Raw genomic sequence first — 26,970 nt, forward strand, 5'->3', positions numbered from 1 at the left:
GTCTATTCGTCCGAGATTAGAAAATAAATAATAGATAAATACACACAATTTAATGAAGATGTGGAAATGCTTTACTTCCTTTGTCGTGCTCAGTGTTATATTCCTCGAATATTCGAGCGGACTTTATTTCCACATCGGTGAAACCGAGAGAAAATGTTTCATAGAAGAAATACCCGACGACACTACCGTTCTAGGTTTGTAGCAGACAGATTTCAACTCGTATTTCTGTTCCCACCGCTCTCAAGCGTCCTCGAATTCGCTCAGAACACGCTATTTCATTCGTTGTTGCCCCTCTATCGGCTATTTACACCGATTTTTGATAACCTCATACTTGTACCCCGTTTTCTCAATCCCTAACCTAACCTACTTTGAACTAACCTCGTTGGCATTTCGGAGTAAAGTTTTTACCAACTGAGATTTAAAACTAGTTGACTTCATTTTGATTATGCCATTCTTTTTGTAACGGCACACGACGATCAACGGATTAGCTTTATAATTTTACGCTTTCTCTTATTTCGTCTTCATCAAGTTAACTTGCCTTTTTTTGTTGTTAGTGAACTACAAAGTCGAACTGTACGATCCAAGGAGCGGTGGATTCATGCCTAGCAGTCCTGGTATAGGAATGCACGTCGAGGTCCGAGACGTCGATGACAAAATGATATTGTCGAGGGTCTACAGTTCCGAGGGACGCATCTCGTTTACTTCTCATACGCCTGGAGAACATGTCATATGTTTGTACTCGAACAGTTCTGCCTGGTTTAGCGGTACTCAGTTGGTGAGATTCAATTCCTTTATTACTTTCTGTAGCGCTTGAATGAATACGTAGTGGCAAACTAGCGAAACAAAACAATGAGCTATTCAGTGTTGGTATTTTCATAGATATAATATTTTTAGCTACTACATCCTTGACACCTCAATTACTGATTGGTTATTCATTTTGCAGAGAGTTCATCTAGACATACAGGTTGGGGAGCATGCTATCGATTACGCTAACGTCGCACAGAAGGAAAAGCTGTCCGAACTACAGCTCAGACTTCGTCAGCTGCTTAGCCAGGTCGACCAAATAACCAAGGAACAGAATTATCAAAGGGTAATTGGCAATGAGAAAATACACATTCTGATTATTTTAACTAAATATAATATTATTCAGTCTTACCATAATCATTACGATACAATATTCAATGTTTCAGTATCGTGAAGAACGATTTAGACAGACGTCGGAAAGCACGAATCAACGTGTCCTGTGGTGGTCGCTTGCTCAGACAGCGATTCTTCTAGCAATGGGTGCATGGCAGATGAAACATCTGAAAGGATTCTTCGAGGCAAAGAAATTGGTTTAAAAGAATCCCCGCGTCTATACGTGTATCATCTAAATATCGTGCATTTGTCACGGTGAATAAAATACAATTTGTTATCATTTTTCAACATAAAAAATTTCAACACACTGAGTCTGATTGTTTGGTAAATATACACATCAATGTCTTAACTTTGTAGTCACCGGCGGCATTACCGAGGTCTACATATAATGCCCAAGTACATATTTCGATCATGGATATTAATCAACTAATTTTTACTATCAAGATTGGGAAATATTGTATGACCAGTTAATCCGCAACTGTGTATGCCATTGAAATGTTTATAATAAAATTATCTATTTATAAAGTAAAGATATGAAATTCTCTATGATTATTTATCAATTATTTGCGCTTGATCCTGCATCACGTCTTTACGCGATGGTTGCATATAGTAAGGCGGATTACGCTCGATTTCGTATAAAAATTAACTGACCAACTAACAAGAATAACAACCATCGTCGGAAATTAGAAAAGACATTTTACTCCGTTATTAGTGAACAATTATCCTCGTTTGATCTTTAAAAATGTGATGGAACGTCTAATCGTCGTGGACATCGTATGATCCGTGACAAAGGGTAATTCTTCCCGCTTGTATTCGACGGCGTTAAGAAATCTAGCGTAAATTACAACTCACATTTGCCTTGAAAGTCCGAGTGTCCTGCTCCTTTTAGCAGCGACGACATCTTGTTAGCACCACTTAGCGACTTTATACCAGATTTGTTTAACGCCGACGATAATTGTGGCGGAATATCATGCTTGATTAACGGCCTCCGCGAACGAAAATGCAAAATTTAATTATCCCCCAACGAGCACGGCTAGTGCGTTTTATATTTACCATTAGCATGGTACGTGTCACATGTGCTAATGTTTATTTTGAGCACCTTACGATCCGATAATGACGTCTATGTGCTTACTTATGGCGTAGAGAAACGCCGGCTTGAACATTCGTGGAAAACTGTGTCAAGAGTAAGAAAACTTGACCCTGAAAATCCGCAGCTATCCAAATGTTATTAACTACATGTGATATGTTGTATTATTTCGTAATTTATGGAACTCTGTGTGCATAACGGTTCTTTTGACTCGCCGTCCGCAAGGTGTCTGAACATAATATAAGGATGTTTGATTTGATTTAAAAAAAAATTTATGTGACATACATGGCGTGCCTCGTCAGTTATTCCTGTTTCCCAAACACGATGGCTGCTATAATATACACAAATAAGCTATTACGTACCTATACATACATTGTTTTACCGGTTTTCACAACACTAGCAATAATTGCATCACTTTCGTCGCCAGGGTGTGGTGATTGTGTATTTTCAATTTTTGGTAAATTTTTTCAGATCTTCAAAATTGAAAACACGAAAGTGTAAAAAGCTAATTAATTTAGCCGCAAGTCTAGTTCGATACATTTGAAAGTCCAATTTATAGGTCATGTGTACAAAAAGTGACGCGCTTTGATATTACAACTAATCTTGTAATAATATCACTTAGTTTATACACTTGTTAACATTATGTCGTACGTATAAATAACATTGGATTGTTGGTCTTGGTTAGTTACACATATGTATATCTTTAACGCAAACAGTTAATAAGGCTAAACTTAGCAATCAATGCAGATAATAGCAAATGGGTTCATTGGTGAAGTAAAAGACTGGTGTTTAGCGTGATGGGTGAATTACTTCGATTGCAAGTTAGCAATTCTTCCGGAGCTTATCGCTAAAAAAAAAATCGGCAAATTATTTCTCGCGATAATTATAAATCAGTCAGATTCATCGTAATCTGCCAAAAATATTTTCGCGTACGCAATAGGTAGTCGGTACAAACTCGATGCGAAGCTTGCGCCATTACCACAATAACCCGACATAAGTACACCTATGCATTGACGCTCGACTTATATATCAGAAGTAAAACCTAGGCGACAGGTGGATTTATAAACAGATATATATTTATGCGCCCATCTCGATGTCGCTGCAATCAAAGATTGTAGGTAAACAAGTACCTATAGCTAACTATACGTGCATGAGTCAGGTTGATAATCATCGGGAATAAATTTTAACACAGATACCGGTATCTGCTCTCCGGATGATAACAAAAGCTCAAAAAATATCCGTCCAGTTGCACCCGATTTTCGCTTATACCCCATGCATGTAGGTCAGGTATGGAAGGGTACGAATTGAGAGGAATGGCGACCATCCTCTATTGTCACGAGAAAAGCGGTCACGGGTCACGGAGAAAGAAAAGTTCACTGTAACATTACTTGAATTTTTATCGTCCGTTGACTCTCTTATCAGTCACATGGTGTGTCGATTTGTTTTGCTCTCCCTGCTATGCTTTCCGCTGAGCCGAGTTCTTCTACCAGATCTAGTCCAGCTTTATTTTCACGTTTCTTCGTCACGTAAGGAACCGGCTAAAACCATCAGCCGTCTTCGCAGTGGGCTCGATTTTTTTTACCATCTATCACTCAATGCCTGTAACGGTGAGTAAGCCAAATCATTAGACGATCCACAGTTGGAGCGAAGAACAATTTACGCACACTCTGCAAGTTCGCGTAATTTTTAGCGAGCCATAGGTGAAACTTCAATCTATTTCCGGTACAGGTATTTCAATAGTTCTCGTCGGCAGTAATTATAGGTTTCTCTAGTATTCGCTCGGTGCTTTGCTTTGCCTAATAATGGCGAGCTCCCTTTTCTTCTAGATCAACTTACACCCTCAAAAATTGATTAATTTCACAAATAAGCCTCGATGCTTACGAGACAAGCATTAAATTAACGTTCACTCTGTTTCTTACGTTCTTTGTAAATACCTAATTCGGTTCCCACGAACAATTTCTTAGAATTGCACTGATTTAAAAACAATCGAAATCGTTTATCCGTAGACAGTGTTTATCGACTGATTCTACTGTTTCAAACAAATTCAACTTATCCTTATCTCTACTTGGCCGGTTTAGAGGCAGCTTCAAAAGCTCAGCGTCGCGACAATTAGGAGCTTAGACTTTGTAAAATCTACTTGATTTTCTTGCAGTGACGCAAGTCGCTTCACCACACATCGGAATCGTCGGCATTAATAGCGATGTAACTATCGTTACTTCAAGAAGAATAGACCTCTTTGAAGCGTTGTCACCTAGCTAAGAACTATTCACGCATTGTTCACGTGTGTTATTGAAATTTTCATGAAAGTACCTCCACCGTTAGGTTTCTCGGAAAAAATTCCGAACCACACAGAGCCATACCACCATACCATGGTTCGATCATGTGTTGGAAAAAATGGACACAAGTACCTGCATGTAATTATAGATCATTCAGGTTTGATCCCGCGTTGATGTACACGTATAATTTAAACCGACAGATGAAAACAATATCGTAATCGAGATGAGACATGCGTAAAATAAAAAATCGGTTACCACCTCACTTCTTCCTGCATCGCGTCCAACAGCGCAGGGGCGCGCTTCGTTTACGATCCTTGGCCTGACTCAGACAACACTGGTTTAGTTTATCGTGAGCACACTGCTCCGGGTTTAAGTTCAAACAGACGTACCTACTCTATATAAAAGATATGTACATAACACCGTTCGTACATACATGCATTAATTAACAAACAAACAGCGAAACACGTAAGAGGTATGTAAGGTACGTGTGTACCTAGGTACGCACCAACGGCCGACTTGGGTCTTCGGTTCGAATATCGCTCAACAGATCTTGCCTTCCTACTGATCCCGCAAACTTAACCCACCTAGATCCGATCCGGTGGTCGCGTCGGCGCCGAGGAAGGTGGAGACGCTGTATAACAAGGGGGCATGCAGACGTCGGGGGGAACTAAGAAGATATCGTTAAGTGGCTGCCGATACGAGACCCGCGGTCTTTGGATCAGTGCATATCTACCTGTCCGCGGAGTTGGCCATATTCGAATAGCGGATGTAACCCTCCATGTAGTTTCGATCTAGTTTGATAAGAGAAAAGGTCACCGTAACCGTAACCGTTCCTATTTTTTTTATTTTTATTTTTTTTTTTTATTTTTTTTTTTTTGTTACTTATTTTCAATCCATATCGCGAACGCTGTAACTTGTGTGTGGTAAACTTCCCTGAAATTATTCCGGTGTACGATGGATAGGATTAACCGCAGGAGGAGAAAGGCGAAGAAGCCAAAGGTATATAATACTTCATGGACTCGTCGAAACGTCTATTAGATATTTGAGAAACACTTTTACACTGATTCTGGTTATCATCAGCTAATTTTGAAAGCTTCCTCGAAATTCGAATGTTCCTGTCAATGGACATTAAACTGTATTTTTTTTTTTTTAAACCTTTTTGGAACCGTGAAACTCATAAGGGTTGATCAAATTTTTCACACATTATAGGAGTGAAGGTCAATGATATTTTTCAGCAATCGTACTCAGCCCGAATATCTGCCAAGTTTAACTTGACCACAAAGAAGTTCTATACGGATTTCACCGAGAAATGATTTGAGTTTGTTTTTGCTGGATTGAGAGAAGAAGATCGATGCTGAGTAATCAATATTTATTCAATACTCACGTTTTGTCGCGATATCTAGGGTACAAAGTCTGGTTTTTTCCAAGCACCTGCAGGGTATCAAAAAATCAAAGATTAACCGCAAAGTTGAGCATTTCTAATTTGGTAGATTTTTGATTTTTGCAAAATTTATGTTTTATGCCACGTTCATACAAAGCGGATTTTAAATTGGGGCTACGAATGAGATGTTCGCGATTAATAATCAATAAAGATGTGATAAATTTCACGTTATTATTTATTACACTAGGTAATATTTTCGATCACGAGCATATCTAGATTCAAGATTAGCGCTTAGACACTGATCACAAGTTTCAGAATTTCGCGTACACGACTCTGAGTTTCGAAAATATCGCGTTCCTGATTTATCAGTGAAGGTTGATTTCAATCTTCACGCGTTATCAGTTGGCATTATTTAGAAAAGCCTTGGTTAAAAACTGGGAGGAGAAGCCATTCATGTGAAACGGTAACATGCCTCTGTTGTTTACGCACTCGTGTCGTAATTTAGAAATATGTATTCGTGATATATGAATTATTTATTGCAGTAGGTTTAAGGCCGTATTTCACTAGTAATACCCGTCTATTCGTATCGAATACCGTTGGCAGTTAAAAACTCGATAATCATACTTTGAGCCGGCGTCTAAGCTACTAAATAACTTAATCCAGACTCATCGACAGGTTTCGATAAGGAATAACAAATAAATCGCTCACTGTGACTCGAGTCACGAGGTTCAAGTAATTCGCCATCAGTTTCAGCTGAGGCCAGACAATGATTATTTCACGCTTAATTTCACTCGCGCAGCTTCTCCAGAGATATATTATTATAACGCAATTAGGAACAATACGCGGTTGAAGAGCTTATTTATCGCACAAGCAACACAGCATTGTTTTTCAGTTCGACCGACGCGCAGTGCTGCAATTTAACGCACTCTCGACTTGCTTAGTTGCTGATGATCACTGCAGTCTAGAGCGTTATTTCAAATAATTGTTTTCAAAATTTCACGCCCAATGAAAGGATTCGTATTCTCGCTGAATGGAAACAGCTGAATAAATATGAATTACTAACAGCTTTCCATGGATGACTTGACATAAAAATCTAGGATATCAAAAATTAGTCATCTGGGAGAATTTGAACTTTCGAAATGAAAAGTTGACGAGTTAGTCGGCTCTCCAACATCTCTTAACTGTTTCAAACTAAAACAATTTAGGCTCATGACTTTGAAGCCGAAGATGAAAGTAGACCCAAAAAGTTTTTTTGAGCTACTAATTTTTTATTTTCTTTTTGATGATCTGTATTACTACACGATAAGTTATTACAACCAGCTGTTCAACATTCTCGGTATTAGATATTTTTGGATATTCTTATCTTTGCAGAAATGTTTACACCTAGCTTCGACTGTTTCATCACGTCAATTTCTACTTGGTCGTTTATACTGAAGTTAAAAAAATATTATCAGCGAGAAATACTTACCGTTGTATTGTAGTCCTGTAAGTCACTCTTGAGTGTTCAAGCAAATAGTGGTGACATTTTTAGATGTGGCCTGAATTACATTTCGTCTTCCGAATGAATAACGTATACTAAATGTAAGTTTTGAGATGGTGTAAATAAAAAAGGGCTAAAAAACTTACCACATCGTTTATTCCATTTTTGCGAATTATATACGAATCTTGTCTACTTTACTACCGGTCGAGGCGTAATCGTACATGAACAACCAGTTCATCTGTCTGGCAATCGCTGAACTTACATGCTAATGCGCAAACATCAATCAATCAGACATGCAAAAATTTGGTCGACAGTGATTAATTTCGAGCTGCAGTTTGTTGTTACCATTTTACGCACAGTAATAGGCAGTGAGTTACGTAATCGTACATCTGTATTAAGTGGTGTACGTTGGTCATGTATGCGCACAGTTGTTTAACAACCGTGTTATTTTCTGTCGTTTATCCGTAGTAATGCGGAAAACCGAAAAGTGACTCGACCAAAGGCACTTGCGCAATGAATGACCTGAACCTATTTTTCTTACACCATTCATATCCTATTCTCAGAATCGATTGTCCAATGCAGCTGAAGCAAGCCGTTAAACAAACTTTAATTACAGCTCGTATTTAAGTGCAGGGCATTTAAGTAACTGTACGTTCAAAACAGTCCAAGATTTTCAATTTTCATAGTAGAGATTATCAAAAGTTTTATTGCCGGTTATAAAATTCTCACCCCACGATAATTCAATACACCGCCGACTCAAAGTTTCAAGGTCAAGAATATGAGAAAAAAAACAGAAATCTCTGCGCCATTGCAAGAAATCGTATGAAAAATTTGAAAAGTAATGGCTTTCCCGAGGACTCGGCTCGGACCAAATTTCTAAACTGAACTAGGCTCAATCTTGATAATTAACTTCAAAACTGCTCACCTTTTTCTCCGATATAATTAGTATACCGTACGAAGTATCCCGGTCTCCTCGGCCAGCGCGTGGGCAAGCTTTTACGAGCTTAGCTGCTTTCAGACAGCCGGAGTTTCCTGCATGCGAGGCCCGGCTAATCAGACTCAATCGACTGACTCGCACACACCGACGCACAGATATTCTGTAGCCCTGTCCTTCTCAATTCATTGCACAGAAGCTGCTGTTGTCCACCGTTGATCCGTGGGACGTACAAGTGGCCAGTTTCGAGCCGGAGGGGCTAGCGCAACGTCGCGGAGTGTCCCTGTCATCCATCGTCACAAGTCCGGACGTCCAGACACCGTCCGGCAGAGTACTCCGGACACCCTCGCCCTGGTACAAGCCGGGCACAAATTCTCCAGCTCCAAACACCGCCGACACAGATCAAGGCGCCTTGACCAGCCCCGAGTGGCCTCTTCCTTGGTACAAGCCTCTGAGGTGAGCGAAGACCAAGTCTTGCTTGTCGTTGGTGTCTAAAGAAGAGTTAAGCCTGACGCATTTTCGCACCCCCCAATTAGGTCGTCGACTCTCGATACCCCTCGAGGATCGACGCAATCTGTACCGCCACTGAAACCTCCGCGAAGCAGAGCGAATTCGCGAGGACAATCGACGGACTCGGTGGATAATGAAACCGGTTCAAAAACCGACGGGAATTTTACTCCGAGTGGGGTAAAAGTACCCATCGTACAGTTTCACCTAGAGGATGAAAAGATACCTCCGGTAAAAACGAATGGGGTCCAGTTTCACGAAAGGGAAAGAAACTTCTTATCCGTACCGAAAATCGTCGTAAGCGAAGACTGTGATACCGAGGAATCGCCCAAGATCAAGGAAAACGGAACCTCCTCAAACAGTTCGATCAAACTGACCAACGGTACTTCGGAAACGGAGAGTCCGTATGATTCGAAAAATCCGGGACAACATCCTCTGTTGATCGTTGAAGGGAAGTACAGGACTTCGGTTGAATCAATCGTCGAGGATCTCGTCAAGACCAGGTAACCGATTACTCGCATTATCGTTTCGGTGAAATGATGCTTATAAATATTCCGGGGCACCGTAGATTGATAGATAAACGTTTTGCAGGTACAGTCCACAGACTGCTAGACAAAGAAGACTCCATAGATTGTCACCTCGAAACTCGTCAGTGCACGAGGGAGAGGCGCGAACTGACAACGGTGAGTTAAAACTAATAGTTGACCGTTATTCAAATTCGTCCGTGGGTAAAGACCGTTTTCTATTGATTGGCTAAAAATTATAAATCCAAATTGCCGTGTAATAATTCCGAATACCACATACGTAATTACAACGTGAGGTCTGGCGAACAGTGTACAGTATGCTTGTTGGGCTTAAATTCAAAGGTAAGTATCGTCAAGTCGGTATCATAGCCAGATCATCCGGTAACTTGGGATCATTTGGATTGTTCAGGATCAGCCAGTTTGCTAACCACAAAATAGGGTCGGCTGGTTTTCGCTTGCAGCACTGTGAATCAACGTAGTTAGTTACTGTAGTAGGTCAGCGTCTGAAAGTTGAGTGGTAAACTCACCAAGGTTAATCCCTCGAGCAGGACGTTATTGATCACTTCCCACAGATAGTCCGCCGCCATTTCACCCCTCAGTAGTGGTTCTATGATAACTGAAATTGCATTCGTAGCCAATTAGGGTAAGCCTGACATTGACGGACCAAAGAAACTCACACTCCGGAAAGAAGAAGTGAATTTCTCGTTCGGCTTGCTCCCGGCTCGCACTTCCGTGAACGGCGTTCTTGAAGTCTTCACCACGCCAGCCAAACCTGGCTCGAATGCTGTCAGGGTAATAGAGTCGAGCTTCGGTTACCTGGGCGTCAAAACGAACTCCAGAAAGAATGAAAATCCCCAAGGGTACGCGGGAAGATGACCTTCGCTCACCTTCGTTGGTCCCATCGCGTGTCGCCAGTCTTGAATTCCCCCCTGCTTGGCTAAAACCATGGCGATTATCGGAGCGGACGACATGTAGGCGACGAGGTGAGCGAAGTTCACCTGCCCGTAACGGTCCGTGTAAAAGTCCGAGGTCTGTTCGGGTGTCAGCTGGAGCCACCGAGTCTGATAGATCTCGAAGCCTTCCTCCAGTATTCGGTCCTCAATTTCTTTTCTGCATGCGACAGCCTCCGGCTTGATGATAGCCAAGGTGCACTCGACGTCTGGCTCTGCCTCTTCTTCCTCTTCCCCAGGTTCGCAAGGTTTGCAGGGTATCAGGGGGTACTCCGGGACCTCCTCCTCGCCACAGAGGTACTCGTAATCTTGAGAATTGACGAACTCGTACTAGAACAGAGAGGAAAACAGGTGGGGAATTGGTTTGGAATTCGATCCGTGGAAGAGACTCGTTTCCAATCACTTCTCTGGTCGAGTCACTCGAGCATTGGGAACTCGGCGGTTTCGGTGTCTCGTCTATTCCCACGTCGTCGTATTTCACAGGGGGTTCGAACAGGGTCATCAGCTTCCAGTTTCCAGGATCTTCGGGGTCCTGAGTGCCCTTGCATTTGTCAAAGATGTGGACTTGACTCACAGCGCAAGCATTTCCCGTGTCCGAATCACCGCTGTTCTGGTCTTGAGGACAGTCGCACATTGCGGTCCGGATGGTAATCGGTCAATTTTTTACATGCGAGATAACATGCGACTTGACGTGCCAAAGTGAAATGTCGGAGCGACAGGCGGACATTGATGCGTATTTCAATTATCCGACGATCTGGAAAACAGAGGGCAACTGATCGGAGCGTTTTTCTCTTTTCGCAAAAGATAATCAGCTGCCACTAGATATTCCACGATCCGATTTTTGAATCAGTGCATCGTATTGTATGCTATCACGTTTTAATAAGCTCCATCCTGCCTCCGTATATCCGTCTATCTTCACTTACTCTAAATAATATCTGACTACTGCGCAGATCTACGTAGCATTGAATATCCCGAAGGCAGTTCACGGCTGTATTTACCGGTGCAGCGCGGTATCTAACTTTAAACAATTCAATTTTTACTATTTATTTTGTCATTTCGAATGCGAATATTCGTACTGTAACGATACAGCAAATAATTAGCTACAACGGTTTGAATTTCGTTAACGACGGCTTGTTGCGTCTGGTTTTATTTTCAGAAAATCGTTTACACGCTGATAAGCCGCCTTCATCTCGCATTTATTGCCTCGCAGATAAATTGACCGTAAATTTATTGTTAGTTTACGAATTAGGCTCGGAAAATATTACAGAACGGTATGCACACGGTCGTGTTCTGGTATTATGATTGTAGACTCGACAATTTGTCAACAATCATAATACACCGTCGCTTCTTTATTGTTTTACGACAGATTTTTACACTAAATATTTACTACGATTTTTTACGATCTTATTGTTAGCCAATCTGCCAGAGGCGTGCGTTCGTGATAATCGCTTCAGCGTAAGAACGAAATAACTACAACGACTAATAATTGCATGGTATTGTTGTTGGTTTATGAAGCTATTGGTAAATTACTTGTTTCACTTTCAGGTCGGCCATTATCAGCCGGTACTATCGAGGTTAAAAAAACCCCAAATAGCCCAAATATCGTTAGAATTGGATCACGACACGAAATCTTTGAACCCAGAAGGAACTCAAGGAAAAGCAGCATCTCTATGCCGGACAGGTTGGACAACATGGAGGGACTTGAACAGTCTATGAGACAGCAGGTGAGGCTTCGACTATTTTCCTTCGCCGGTGATAAACCTGATAGTAACCAAATTATCAACAACAGGATTCCTTAAGACAACACATGCCTGACGAAGATGACATTAAGAAATAACAGGTTTGCCGAAAATTATGCAGATTGAATCACGACGAGAATTATTCGATATCTTATCGACAATCTTGCGATCAGTGTAGATCTATTATCGATGGGATATTCCGTATTTGACATGACGGTCACGGTTCACGTTTACACGACGTAATGACGGATCCATCGCACTCACACTCGCATAACTTACACTAGTTAATTTTACTTACGAATTCTTGCTCGACACGTATTGAACACACTTCGAGTGTTGTCAAACACCTGGCCTTATCACGATTAGTAAACACTATCGAGTAAGATTCGCAGTGAAATTGGACAACCCTGCGATAGCTGAAATATTGCTGCACGATTGCGTCTCGTGCATATAAATTAAAAATCGTGCAATCAGCCCAAGCTGATTCAATCGCGAAAAGTATATATAACCAAAAAAATGGACGATAAGAAGAAAGATAATAAATACAGTTCGATTTATTCGCTCGAGAAAGACATGCAGGCTGGGTGTAGCGGATGGAGTCGTTTAAACTCTATCACAGAGGTTAGTCAAACCGTTTTTACATTAGGTTGGTGAAAAAGTTGAGCCGAAGCTCAGAATTTCTCCCTTCAAAAAATTCCGCATAATCTGAAAATTAAGCAGTTTGTTCCAAAGATCTTTCCGACTGGTTGATACACGACGTCGGTAATCCATTTCGAGGGACCTTGTCATGGTTATGATGATATTGCACAATCGAAGCACGTTTCAGCACGAGCCAAGCATACGTGTAGCGTCGAATGACCGGTATTTTAACGAACACGCGTTCCTCCGACGTCTCTCGTGACTTTGAGAGGAGTCGAAAGAAACTAGTCGTGTCTCGATCACCTTTGGAGCGAGTCGTGAGTCCGAATATCTGCGTGCACTAGGTCAGAAATTTTTGTGCGCGAAAATACCTATATATTTTTACGAACCCAGTCGCGATAATATTTATAGACATTGGCTAGGCGGTTGGAAGACATGACACCGGCATTTTCTCGCGTGGATTTTCGGTTTCTCAAAGTTTTTGCAAATTTCGACAAGCAGGTTCGCTGCGCTGATATTGACGGTTCCGTACGTGGTTCCGGGTTATTTATTTGACGAGAAAATCGAAGTGAGTGTTTTCAAAAGCAGTCGATTAACTCGGTGCAACAAATCGACTGACGGTCGTTTTTTAGTCGACTGAATACAATACGATGGGCGAGAAGGCAGGTGGGGACTACCTCCACGATTTGAGAAAACAAGTTCTCATTAAGGTGAACCCATGCAAAGTTGATAGCCTCTCTGAGAACGCATCGTCATTCACCTTGAGTATCTCATGCGTATGGTCACCCACACTCGGCGTATATTACTACGTTGCACGAGTAACGTGAGACTCAAGTTAACCGCGTTAGTGAAACTATGAAAGGGATTATAACGTCTTGTTCAATTCTTAAACTGCACGAATTTAATCTTGAAATTAAAGATCAGTGCACATACTATCATCACCGACCACCAAAAAATAATTAAACATCGGCACAGTGTAAAAATAACCAAGTAGTTTCTACAAGGTGGGCAATAAGCGCTTTGTAACTGACTTTTAGTTTCATTATGACTGCAATAAAAAAATATTGCTTCAAAGAAAAATTCGATGGACTGTTTCAGTTGCGTCTTTCAGCCTTAGTTTCGGCATTTTTTGCTTCCGGAAATCCTTTGGTCTGTAGATTGCATAATGTCTGATGCATATTTATCTCAACAAGTATGCCATTATGTTCGACCGTACAGTTCAGCATTCAGAGATACAAAGTTATTCATACAATTGCGATCGTTATTAGGATGTACTTAAAATATCCGTTTCACAATTACTGGGTATACAGAGGTGACGAAGAATAGCTCACGTATGTACGTACATAAATTACTTATCTATTGTCTTTTTTGACAAAAGAACGTACAAAACTCTGCAATCGTGATTTCATTTTAACGCGTTGATAAACTTGTTCACCGTAACGAAGTCGTTTTACGCATTGTTTTGCGTTTGACGAAAACTTATTCAGGATTTGAACAAAGTCTTACTCAAGTCCAACCGGTTTACTTGCCATGAATTAGTATTCTGCGTCGTAATGCGTTGGTAAAGCTGAGTTGAATCGAAAATCATCACACGAGCGCGAAGCGCGAATTGCTGCAACCTACGTGCGTTGCAATAATTCGCATTCTCGCAAGCTGCGTGTACCCGGAGCATGACAATTCGCATGAAAATCGTCGCTGATTCTCATCGTAGTCATGAGATGCAACTCAAGCTTTACATATTTCGTTGTTATCGTTTCAGGGAACGAGTTCGAAATTTCGAAGAGACGACAGTGACAGTAGCGTGACATTTAGCAACAGCGGTTCAACGCCGCGAGAGAGTGCTTTGGACTCTGATACCGACGACGATGTCAACGATGAGGAACTTGCCAAGTGAGTAAAATCACCAGTCGAGTCCAAGTCGTAACGCACATAACCGCATTCCATCAATGACAGAGGACGCAATAAATCTAGAAGGCATATAGCGGAATTTTTATATCATACGTGAAATATTTCGACGTTGTTTGACGTCGAGCAGCATCACTTATCGAATCAACTGCCTTTATTCCCGCCCAGATAAAATTTTTATACGGTCTGTAAAACGATATGCTCAGTCGTATCTGTGACGATGCAGCAGTTCAATTAACACATTTACAAACTAGGGCTCACCGTCAGATAGCAGATGTGGTGGATCATTTGTACAATACTGCTTTAGAGTTTACTATGTATTCTGGGTGTAGCTGTGTATGTAATGCCAACTTGCCGACCTTATACACTTTCATTTTACCACTACCATGACAATTGTTCAAGGTGAAGGGGAATTCCATTCACATTTACCGCGTAACGTCTACTAGCTGTTACCTAAAAATGCTGTCATATGGTAAAAAATCTATAATCGATCAACAATTTTTTTCCTCTGCAAATCTATCCGCATACATTTACGTATCGCATTAGCAAATAAACGAGCAAGAAAAAGAAATGATCAGTCTGTGATGATGCGAGTTTTTAGAAGCGTCGCCTCGAAAATTTTTTGGTGAGGCATTTTGGCCTTATTTATAAACTTGAATTATATGTTAGCATTTCGTAATATCTACACGGTCCTGTCGCATCTTTTTCTCATCTGGACTTTGGAACATTATATAAGTTGAAAGACTAGCCGTGTTACGTTATCTGGTCATCCAGAGTAGAAAACACTTTTTAACTAGTGTCGAAATCTCAACTAGCTCGTTATTGTTTCCTTGACTTTACCGTCTCTGAAAGTTGAGAGACGACTGTAGATTGTACGACCTTCCTTGACCTTCACCTATCGCATTAGGTTATCGAAATTCTGGTTTCTTTATTCACGCTTCATCGGCGCAATCTGCAGATGCTCGCAACGCGCGACGTCAAAATTACTTATTCGGTGCCGTGTAACTCTCTGTGTTAGATATTGACTCGTCTGAATGCAATTATTACTTAAGCTCGTTCGCGACATGATTTTTGAATATTACACTTTAAATCAATCGATACGTGTATCCACTCGTAGATAGTAAAAGTACAAATCGGAAAATGATCCCTCGTTATGACATTGGTAGCGCTGTTTCGGTGCAGAGGTAAGTAGTTAATCGTAAGACGGAAATGGCTTCACCGAATTAGTAACCACGACGTTCCAAATATCCGGCGTTAGCTGGTTAACGGTCCAATACATGTCTTCTTGAATCACATTACTTTTTAAATTCAAACCGAGACACCGAATCTTCTTCCTCGAGACCATTTCGTATGCCTTTATTTAAAAGCAGTTCAATTTCCTTTTTCCTCATCACTCGATTAATCTGATCAGGATCGTCAGCTAAGAGCTGACTTTCACGGATTAAAATACGAGCCGGAAGCGCACTATGACCCACAAATTAGGCTCCGTGACCCACGGGTCAGTCCCAATCATCCCCACTCTGATCCTAAACATTTCGTAAGCCTCACGTGCGGATAGCGAATCGGGGACTTTAGTGATACGAAGATCGTGGTCCTGGGTGGCACTGTAGCAGCCACATCTTTCACAAGTTTGTAATTTTTCTTACCGCATGGGTGCTAGACCCTGCAGATTTAAACCTTGGTCGAAAATCGCTATGATCGAGGTCGACAAAACGATCAGTGGATCGTGGTGAACATTTATCCGTGACAAACGCGCGTTCATCGGCTCGAATAAACCAGATTTTCACTCAAGACGTGATAAAAACTGCACAGCAGATACTCACGGAGCATTTTGCGCCTTCCAGGGTCCCGTTGCAGGCACCTTCACGTCGGAAACCGCCACCAATCGGCTTCATTTCACCGGCTCATAAAATGGCCAGGGAGACGATTGAAATTTCGGGCGGCCAGAGCGTCAACTCAACGATAACGAGTGTCAACAGCATCAGCAGTCTTCTCAAGGAAAAATTACAGCTTTCCATTCCTCAGGCGCTGCGGAGTAGCAAGAAACAACAAAATGCTGATTACAGGTATGACTCAGGATTCCCTTTTTGCATGACGGAAGTATTATGAGGTTCTGATCACTTCTGACCTTGCATAGTAGTCATCAACGTGCTTTTCTTCAAGGCGTAGAAGTCGAATAATCATGTGCTTCCGTTTCATTTCCCAGGCTGAGGGCCTTCGTCGGTATCCTGTTCTTCAGCATAGTCTTCCTGATCGGATTCGCCTACGTTTACTACAACCAACACGTTCTTCAGAGGGCGTACTTTGAGCTGTTCAGGTGAGCAACGTGTTCCGTAACTTTGAGTAATTGATAATGCTTCTTATGGTGGTGCAACCCTATAATCAGACAACCATCAAATGCAGTGAATTGCCGGTTAGACGACGAAACGTCATTGTCGCGGTGCGACATGACAACGATCTCTAATTTTCACCCAGGAAGCAATCATAACGTACTTTATACCTATAGTCCGCATGGTTGAGGTTCGTAGGCGGAGAAGCGAGTGCTCGCTTCGCATGTCGCCGTTTCAACTAGAAGCAATTTAAATTATTGATCCAAATAGCTTGTCGAGTTATCGTTGTCACGAAAGCTGATCGTTGATTTGCGGCATAAACACAGAGGCGAAACCGCCCCGCTACACAAACCAATCGACCGTTGTACCATGAAAATTCACCTCTTATTTTCTCGTTCTAATCGCAGCTTCAACAAGAACGACCGGACGATGCACGTCTACAGTAGAAAGGGTGTCGAGCTAATATCTGCTCGATTGGGTGAAGGGATACTTCATGCAACCGGGGTGTTTCCCTGTCTTCCCCATCACGACAGACCCGGTTCCGTATGCCTCGAATGGCTGCAGCAAACCAGACTCTACTTATCGCACACCGATCATGATCAGGAGAGCACTCACTGCTACCATATAACATGGCAGAGTCTGAGCCCCAGCTACAACCCGAAGGACTGTTTTGACTGGTCTCCGAAACGGGGCCACTGGTACGGTGCCGGACAGACTCAGAACATGGCGTATCCGCTGGAGAAGGGCGCTTCGGATTCTAGTGCCTTTGTAACCGGAGACATAAAGAAGCACGCCTTCGGGAACGTCCTCAGGCGTTACTTCTTAAACTCGAAGGGGGCCACGATCGTCGTGGATCCCGAGTCGCCGCTCTACGTCTCGATAAACGCTAAAGGGTCGCAGGACTTCTGCATCGAGGCGAAGTACGACTCGTTCGCTTATATAAACCACCTGACGCCACTGCCGCAGCTGAACTACACGGTGTGCGCCTCGGACAACATAAAGACGCTGCTCTCGATGATAACGGAAAAGGCCCCACCGGGCGGGCCCAAGAAGGAGGACGTGGACGCCGTGAATTCCCTGATTTCCGAGCCGGTTTGGCAGATCTCGCCAACGGATGAGGCGGCCATATACAACTACACCGTGGATGTAAACGACCACGGTTTCCTCCAAGGTCACGTACTTCTCAGCGAGGGATGGCAGCCGAACTCCGGTGACTTCCATCTTGACATGGAGCGGTTCCCCACGATGGTGAAGACCATCAAAACCATCCACCGTCGCGGGTTCAGGATCATATTTTCTATCCAACCGTTCATATCCACCGAGTCGGTAAACTTCGCGGACACCGTTGCCAGTCGACTCCTGATATCCGAGCGGGGCAGTGACCCAAGGATACCAGCTTTGACCAGGTACAAGCAGAGCAACAGCGCCGCCATACTGGACATAACGAACGACAGGACCTTGCCTTGGCTCGAGGACAAGCTGCAGAGCCTCGTCAACAACTACAAGGTCGACTCATTCTACCTCGACTTGGGGAACGCTCACGACATGCCGCACTATTACAAATGTCAAAAGCCACTGACGAATCCGGACCACTACAAGACCCTCTTCACCGAGGCGATACTGAGCTCGGTACCGGTGATCGGGGTTTCCGGCGCCATCACGAGACCAAAGACGCCGGTCTTCGTTTCCCTGCCGCCGTTTCCGTCATCCTGGAAGGCGATTAAGACGGTGATACCGACGGTGCTGAGTTACGGTATAATCGGGTATCCCTTCATAATGCCCGGCGCTGTAGGTGGCGACGTCGCTCTTCCCATGTCGGACAACAACCCGAATAATGACTTCGAGGTCAATCTGCCCGACAAGGAGTTGTACCTCAGATGGTTGCAGCTCTCGACCTTCTTACCGGTAATTCGATTCACTCACTTGCCGAGCAAGTACTCGAACGAATCGGTCCTCGAGATGGCCAAGAGCTTAACCACCCTCAGACAGAAGACGGTGAAACCTCTGCTCACGAAGTACGCCCTCGAGGCGCTCGAGTTGGGACTCCCGATCATCAGGCCTCTCTGGATGCTGGATCCGTCCGATCCCGCCTGTCACGACGTGGTCGACGAATTTTCCGTTGGCGAAGAGCTCATAGTTGCTCCAATTTTGTACTCGGGTAGCAGGCAAAGGGAGGTGTATCTTCCGGCCGGAGTCTGGAGGGACGGCATCGACGGAACACTGAAGAAGGGGTCAAGATGGATCCACAACTACAGAGTGGCCGAGGACAAGGTTGCGTACTTCGTCAAAATGCCTGACAACACTAGATTTTGAAGTGATTGTGATATATCCTTGCTGCGTGACAGCGTACCTGTATTGTAAATAAAAAAATAAAAAAAATTAATACAGGTATGATTCGTAAAAAGTGACGTATAGTATAATGAGGAATGCCTCGCCCGATGTGTGTACATAGGCTGTAAGTTTACTCTGTGCCATTATACGCTATTTTGCAATATTGATCACGCTATATGAGCTTTATGCTTTTACGGCTATGTCACATGTCGGTGTAAAATATCGTACGTCGTTTCATTATAAGCAATTAATTCAGTAGAGTGACAATTATATTAACAATTATAGCCAAACGCCAGTTCGACAATTAATAATAGTACTGAATTCAGCATATGAGGTTCTTTTTTTTAAATGAGCCAAGAGGCCTTACACATACGTATATACATATTATGTGATAAAAGTAATCGTTCCCGAGATGAGAAAGAATAAATACCAAAAAAGCTTTAAGGAAGGGCGGTATCAGATAATTTGATATGAATTTACATAATATAAGTAATGTGTTAACGTGTACATAATAGTAATACTGAATGTATGTACAAAATAGTCAAAATAACACATATTATATACAATTTCCTATGTATGAAATATTTCTATATTAAATAAAGAACACTTTTTCTATATTTTTTTAGGATTTTTATTCAATCTTTTGGCGTTTTTTTTTGTATGATTTTTTCCGTTTATTTCTTTTATTCATTTTATATTGTAATTATATAGCGATACTTTAGCATACATAACCCATGGAAATAATGCCGTTAAATATGAAGATATTATTTTGTCGATAATATAACATTTACTTATAATGATGGCCATATTATGCTCCTCCCACCTAACTATATATTTATCATATAAGATTTTATTATATTACCTTGCGGGGATTGGCGGGGGGAGACAACAATTTATTTATTTATTTAATTATTTTAATTTTATTTCTTCATATTTTTTGTTTTTTTTTTCTCTGTCGTTTTTCATTTTGACTAGAAGCGGGATGAAAGCCGAAAAAATAAACAAGGAGTTTTAATATATGCTTCACGTTATATACGTATAATATATTATAATAATTAATAATAATATATATAATAATCGTTAGTCCCTACGCGACGTTTTCGTTAATCAAACAGTCAATGGGAAGCAAACATCTATGCATGCATATATATAATCCATACTTATATATACATACATAAATAAAGATAATCGAATAAATAAAGCTTTCTCATCGTCAGTAATATTCGTATTAATTATATTTAATTATAATCATAATCGTGTTACGAAAAATAATCTTTTCTCTTTTCACCGTTCCATCGTTTCTTCAAATATGGTTACTAGGTACAATTTCTTGTTAAGATTTAGGCTCGCTTTTTTTTTTAGAATGTGTATGTATTATACATATATTTGTGTTTTGTGTAGGTGTTGCACGTGTGAGCAATCTTTTCATCCGTCGCTAGTAATCGGTAAAACTTGCCTCGTTCTGTTACACATTATACAAAGAAATTCAACACTCGTTATCCGCGGCATGCCGCGTATTTGAGTTCAGCATTTTTCATGCTCTCACACTTTACTTGCCTATATTACACGCAATTTTTCAAGTGAAATTCGCACCGAAGTTCCAGTTTGCCAGGAATAAAAAATGGATACTTTACGAACGGCCTGCACCCAACATACCAGCAAAATCACTCTAACATTTATTTCAACATTTCTGTTTCCGCATTACGTAGCCATTCAACCAATCGTACAAGATTTTTTTTTTCTCTATTTTTGGTGAGAAATACTGTGTATTGGCCAGTGAGAGAGAATGTATAATCAACGATTGCAATATTTTTCGGTTATTGAAAAAACGTTGATACGATTAGGGATGGAAATGACCACCCTAACCAATTTAAGCATTCACATTTTAGACACTCATCGCATAATTAATAGGGTTTCTACGGAGGGTGAGGTTTAAATAATCTGAAATCACTTAACGATTTTGGGAAGCTGACGGATCGCACGGGAGGATCTTTTATCGTCATGGAAGTAGATTTACGGAAGATGCGTATGTAGAGGTGAAACACTTTCTTGTCAATAATTTCTGCAGTGATACCGACGTCGATTATTTGTTTTTTTTTTTTTTTGTTTTTGGCAGATGATGCTCTTTTTTGTTCCGCACTTTCTTTTAATTTTAGTGCATGCATCCTTTTTTCAGCGTTTCAAATTCCAGTCGGAGGAATGACTGGCGTTTGAACGTTCAAAGTACACTTTACGACGATTTCATCTTCAATTTCAAATTCGGTGTTGAATTCATTGCACCAAATTTCACCTCACATTTCACCAACGCGAGATGTTTCCAGTTTCGTTTTATTTTGGAATTATTTTATGCTCGTAGCTTCGGTAGTTTCCTAGCCTTATCGTCAGACGTTTTCGGAGTTCAGGATATTGGCGGCAGAATCAGTATTTCGAAGAATGCGATAATACAAAATCAAAACTGTCACCAAAGAGAAAAAATATCGCACTAATCATTGAGTGCCTCGTGTTTTGGATAATAAAAATGTTACAGTGACAGTCTATACAACGGGAGAAATCGTAAGAAGTTGAGAAGTTAGAAACGAAAAGAAAGGTTTCGAAATGCCTTGGTAAGGACAATATGATGGTTTTTTTGCTTTAGTTTAAATTTTATAGAGATACAACAAGATTGCGGTATCATATCGGAACCTGTTTCTTTGGGCAAGGCATTCTAAGGTATAGTGTACTTTTCGTTTATTACATTATCATTTATCATAATATAGCATAACATTATTACTTTTATTATTATTATTATTCATTATTTTTTATTTAATCATTTATTTATTAATTTTTTAATTTTTTTTTTTTTTTTCTAATAATAATCATAGCACCATGAACACTCCACGTATTAATTTGAATTCATCCGTTCGTAAAACGAAATGCACGCACCGTTTCGGGAGGGATTAACAGTTTGTGAAACTCATTTTCACCTCGGATTATTATATTCGATTGATCCAGTGCAGGCTTTGTTCAAAAATCTTAATAGGGTGATTATTTTGATAAAAAGAGATTTAATCATTGTTTTACAAATTAATACTCGCGTTTTCACCGGTGACTAGATGAATCGACATTTTCAGCAGCACGTTAGCCACAGGAAACGACTACTCTCATCAGTTTGACTAGAGCCTCGAGTTATCCACATAGTTATAGACTTTGGAATGTTTGAGGAACATTTTTGCATGTATAAAGTTTTAATTATATATATATAGTAAATGCACATGCTTCTTTGCAATATTTTTTTTTCTCTCGTTTTCATTGCTGCGGTTCTTATTTTTTTTTTTCCCCCTTTCGACGTCCGTTGCAGCATTCTTATACGATAATTAATTAATTAACGTAATAATAAGAATCATAGTAGATAATCACATGAACAGGACAAAATGTCCAACCTCGGTTGATCGGTTACTTAAGTAATGATAAACTGCACGCATCGCAGTTATTATAGGTATAGTAGTAATTGTACAATATAACAGTAGCAGTAGTAGTATAGAAGTCATAATAATAATAATAATAATGATAATGATAATGATAATAATAACAATAATAAAAATGATAACAGTTAGCAGTAGCCAATCGGCTCATAGTCAGACTAGTGTGAAGCAAGAGAACAGAAGAAAAAATAAGAATTATCGATAATAGTATAATAATGTTCACAACGACGATAATAATATGTATATACATGTCAGGTATATTTAAGGGTACACAACAAAAAAGAGGAACTATTACGGTATCACGAAACTGTTAATCTCCCTTCGTTTCGAAACGGCTTATTTTTCGTTAAGGTGTGGGGCTCGTACTGCATCCATTTTCGATCTCTCATCGAACCGTATTATTCTTTCTCGTCTTCTCGTTTCTCTTTTTCTTTATCATGATTATTTTTTAATTAAAATTTTTCTCTCTTATCTTCAATCCTCGTATTCGATTCACTCTATATAAGTATATCTTTGAAAGCTCGCACCTAATTATAATATTTATTTATTCCTTTTTCTTCAATTCATCAAATTGTATATAATAATTATATAGATTTCAATCGACAATTCAATTATTTTTATATATATCAACATCCTACCTAAATAGCTGGTCATTTTTTTTTTCAATCGATAATCAAATCCAACGAATTCAATTGTAAGACAAAACAATATTTAAAAAATTTTCAAACATCAAAGCAATTAAAACAAATGAACCAATTAGTTATCCGCTTTTAAAAACGTAAAATCACAACACAAGGTTCAATGTAACACATTGTTAGTTACGACGGTTGCATTTCCACTTTTTAATCGCGTATCTACACTCAAATATAACAATCGAAATAATATGCATATTTTATATACCTATTGCGGTATTTAATTTTCAAGTAGTTACCATACGAATTCGATTATAGCGGTTTTTGTTTTTTAACGTTTGTTTTATAGTTTGTATCATAGATATTATGTATATGTATATATGTATATATACATATAAATACGTGTGTATAGTAATAATAATAATATTTGACTCAAACCGTGGCATTCCAAAATATAATACTCGGCCTCCACGCGCATAGTGTAACAGGTATATAGGTATAATAGTGCATGTACGTATATGATACCTAATTTCTTTTTTCTTTTTTTTGCTCGAATTAAAAAATAAATAGTCGTATATAATAATAGATGAAAGAAAAATAGAAATAGAAATAAAATAATAATAATAATAATAATAATAATAACAACAACAACAATAGCGGTATAGCAATATTTAGTAAATATAGGTAATAGTACGTGTACGAATCTGTGTGTGCATATGTCCATATACACACATATATAGCGTTAAAATTTTAAATAATGATATATAAATAATTGTAATCAACAATGGATAACGATAATTAAATGTAATAATATAAGATAATATAATGTATATAGGGTTTTCGTGTAAGAGCGCGGTGGCGAAAAGAAAATTGAAAAAATACCACGAAAGTAGGCGGGCGGTAGAAAACTTACTATTAAATACTATTTTATATACGTTCCTTTTCACGTTGTTAGCGATATAAAAATCTCGCGCGCGCGCTAATCCCTAAGACTCCGTATTAGTCATATTATTCTTAGCACATTATACATAGTACGCAAATTTACGTACGAATTATCCGTCGTTTATATTTTTTCATTTTTTTTTTATCTTTTTTTTTTTTTTTCATCTTTTCTCAATCTCTTTTTCTTTTTTTCTATATAATATTTATATTATATATTAGCATTCTAAAATCACATTTTCTATATATTTGCGCCACACGTAAGGTGCGCGCGCGAGATTATCAATCAGCTCAACGGGATTTAGTTCCTAAATTTCTAATATAATAACTATTAATACGTATTATGCAATAACTTGAAAAAATGAGTCAATTGTCTCGCGGACGAGAAAGCCGACGATGTCGGAACGAACACAAACCGACAACATTCGCCCCTCGCCCCGTATACTACACGAATTACATGCCTTTTCCATAGCTACATAATAATAATAATAATAATAATAACAATAATAATAATAATAATAATCATGGTAATTATAAATGCAGCGGTGTATAATCGATAAAATATATTTTGACTTTTCCTCACGAAATTTCGTGTTGAACATTTTTTACGTCATTGCACGGGACGGGATAAAATGAAACGACAAATTAACAAAATAAAACGGTAGTACCAAACTCGGAAGGCAAAGAAATAAAATTGCTTGAAAAAGCCTGTAACATTCCATACGAACAAAGACGCGGTCAAAAAACCTACTTCGCCGATGTATCGACTCATCAATAACACAATATATATTATGTGAAATAGTAGATGAAATTTGCCTCGCTATTCTCAAGCACTCGTCGCTGACAGAGCAATAAGTACAAAAAGTTTGTATCGATTCTACGGTTACAGTTTTGTGTTTTTTTTCACTTCTTTTTTTTGTTTACTTGTTAGTTTGTTCTTCATTTTTTAATATTGTTTCTCTATCATCTTTCATTTTTTTTTTTTTATTTTTTTTTAATTTATGGTCTGGCATCGAGGTGAAAATTGTCCGAGTAAATGAACACCGTAAACTCTCGAGATCCTCTCCCCCGGTACGGCGCAAATTTGCGAAACGTATGCGAAGCACTTTAAACCCGTAAACTTTGAATCTCGAAAGTTGGCGGAGCTCACGTCTATAAGTCTATGATTACAGAGTTTTGATCGTCTAGGTTGAATTATGCGTATAGGATGTCGTTTTGGATGGAACAATTGAAACTTCATACGACAGTATAACGTACATCTTTCTTCTGCATGGAATTTGCAAAGTCAAATCGATTTTTTTATTTTCACGAGAGTAAACCTGGATTCAAACAGTTTTATTATATTTAAGTCCAAAGTATGTATAATCAATAGCTGGATGAAGTGAAATGTTATATTATATTATAATATATTAGTACTGTCTGCCAGTCAACAAAGGACATATTTATACGTTTTGCCAACGTCATATAATATATAGATGATCGCGTTTATAGGTAACCACGACCAGTTTCTTTTTTTTTCGTTTTTTTTTTGGATTTTGTATTGGTAAACTGTTGATTATCTCTCTAAAAAGACATATAATAATATTATAATAGGTAACATTATTTCTTGGTGTAAATATAACCATTTATATATTGTTATATATGTATAGACATTTACGACAATATACTCATTTTAAAGACATATAGATGTTTTTTCGCACGATATAATGTTGGTCTAACAATATTATTATTATTATATTTTCTTTTTCTTTTGCTTTCATGCTTTAACAACATTGGGGCTTAGTTCAGGTAACTTCAAAGGTTCATTATTATTATTATTATTACAACTAACGCATAATTGCTCGTAGAGAGCAGTGGCTACGTCAGATCTTCGATTAAGGGTCTTGCTACAGGGAAGAGGAAAGATTCCTGGATTCTCTCTTTTGACTGTCATACCTGCACGTTTTCATTCGCTATTTTATACTTGGCTAATCACATCCGGGAATTTGAAAATCCTATATCTTGATCACGATCTAATATACAGAGAATTTCCGTGCCGTGACCCGGAGGAATTGAAATGCGAGTTTCGTATACACGATCAACCTGATCAAATATGTTAAGCGTTTGCCTAGATATCCTCGAGCTTCTATTCTGTCGGTATAATGAATCTCTCTCGAGTACGACCTATTCCATTTAGCCTCAAGCTATATACTTGCAAATATAAATATACATACTATCGATTACAGGCTTATTATTAATTCGGATGATTCTTTACCTTGTTTTTTGAATGGGCATAAACTTGTCCGGGCCCCGGCAGGGAGCGACCGACCTAGAGTCAGTGCACTTTTTACTTTGCTGTTTCATTTTTCTTTTTTTTTTTTTCAACTTTATCTCCAGTTCCTTACGTGGCATACGCTAGTCTAGGCTCAGTTTGCGTTGACGTTGAATGACAAGACTGCCTAGAACTCGACTATCACGGCCGAGCATGCTGCCAATCCCTAGAACTCGAGGCGGTAGGCACTGCAACTAGTCTCATGATCCTGGAGGTTTATTGTGCAGCGAGAAGCTGAGGGTGAGAGGTCGATGTGGTTCGCCGCAAGCGCCTCCTCATTGTCGGCGACCCAGTAGCCGAGAGTGTCGGTGTCGTAAGTCGGGATCATGGTCACTTCTGGAACAGAAATAGCATGCCTCGTTAATGATCGGTCTGAAAACGACCTTTAGAGCATCGTCGAATCAAAG

At 39.8% G+C, this 26,970-nt stretch overlaps 4 protein-coding genes and 1 long non-coding RNA gene across 7 annotated transcripts in view; 2 read left to right on the forward strand and 3 right to left on the reverse strand.

Annotated features, from left to right (window-relative positions):
* Positions 1-47: 47 nt before the first annotated feature.
* Positions 48-1,667, forward strand: LOC124307911 (transmembrane emp24 domain-containing protein eca). Its single transcript, XM_046770092.1, has 4 exons — positions 48-194; positions 555-775; positions 944-1,090; positions 1,191-1,667. Exons 1-4 carry the CDS (start codon positions 53-55, stop codon positions 1,338-1,340), a joined length of 660 nt encoding a protein of 219 aa, XP_046626048.1. The 5' UTR covers positions 48-52; the 3' UTR covers positions 1,341-1,667.
* Positions 1,122-5,313, reverse strand: LOC124307913 (uncharacterized). Of its 3 annotated transcripts, none has more exons than XR_006908886.1 (3): positions 5,006-5,313; positions 4,633-4,819; positions 1,122-3,823 (listed from the first exon to the last, which is right to left on the reverse strand). It is a non-coding gene; the product is annotated as an uncharacterized LOC124307913 (long non-coding RNA). The 3 variants fall into 3 exon arrangements; XR_006908885.1 differs by having other exon boundaries at positions 1,122-3,071; positions 3,613-3,823; positions 4,633-5,313; XR_006908884.1 differs by having other exon boundaries at positions 4,633-5,313.
* On the forward strand, positions 5,295-19,837 carry LOC124307899 (myogenesis-regulating glycosidase). The gene is made up of 9 exons (XM_046770065.1): positions 5,295-5,499; positions 8,492-8,751; positions 8,832-9,305; positions 9,394-9,485; positions 11,822-12,000; positions 14,414-14,544; positions 16,404-16,625; positions 16,766-16,876; positions 17,297-19,837. The coding sequence occupies exons 1-9, from the start codon at positions 5,455-5,457 to the stop codon at positions 19,200-19,202; spliced, it is 3,420 nt and encodes a 1,139-aa protein (XP_046626021.1). The 5' UTR covers positions 5,295-5,454; the 3' UTR covers positions 19,203-19,837.
* LOC124307905 (nucleoside diphosphate kinase homolog 5-like) lies at positions 9,560-10,987 on the reverse strand. The gene is made up of 5 exons (XM_046770083.1): positions 10,680-10,987; positions 10,214-10,606; positions 10,004-10,142; positions 9,854-9,942; positions 9,560-9,789 (listed from the first exon to the last, which is right to left on the reverse strand). The coding sequence occupies exons 1-5, from the start codon at positions 10,908-10,910 to the stop codon at positions 9,679-9,681; spliced, it is 963 nt and encodes a 320-aa protein (XP_046626039.1). The 5' UTR covers positions 10,911-10,987; the 3' UTR covers positions 9,560-9,678.
* Positions 19,838-21,274: 1,437 nt separating the features above from the next.
* LOC124307898 (microtubule-associated protein futsch) overlaps positions 21,275-26,970 on the reverse strand; it is a 72,651-nt gene continuing 66,955 nt past the window's right edge. The window contains exon 9 of the mRNA XM_046770064.1: positions 21,275-26,899. Within this exon, the coding sequence (XP_046626020.1) occupies positions 26,730-26,899 (170 nt within the window). The 3' untranslated portion in view covers positions 21,275-26,729. The remainder of the gene's footprint in view (positions 26,900-26,970) is intronic.

This window comes from Neodiprion virginianus, chromosome 6 (genome assembly GCF_021901495.1).
Source record: "Neodiprion virginianus isolate iyNeoVirg1 chromosome 6, iyNeoVirg1.1, whole genome shotgun sequence".
In the NCBI taxonomy this organism is placed as follows: domain Eukaryota; kingdom Metazoa; phylum Arthropoda; class Insecta; order Hymenoptera; family Diprionidae; genus Neodiprion; species Neodiprion virginianus.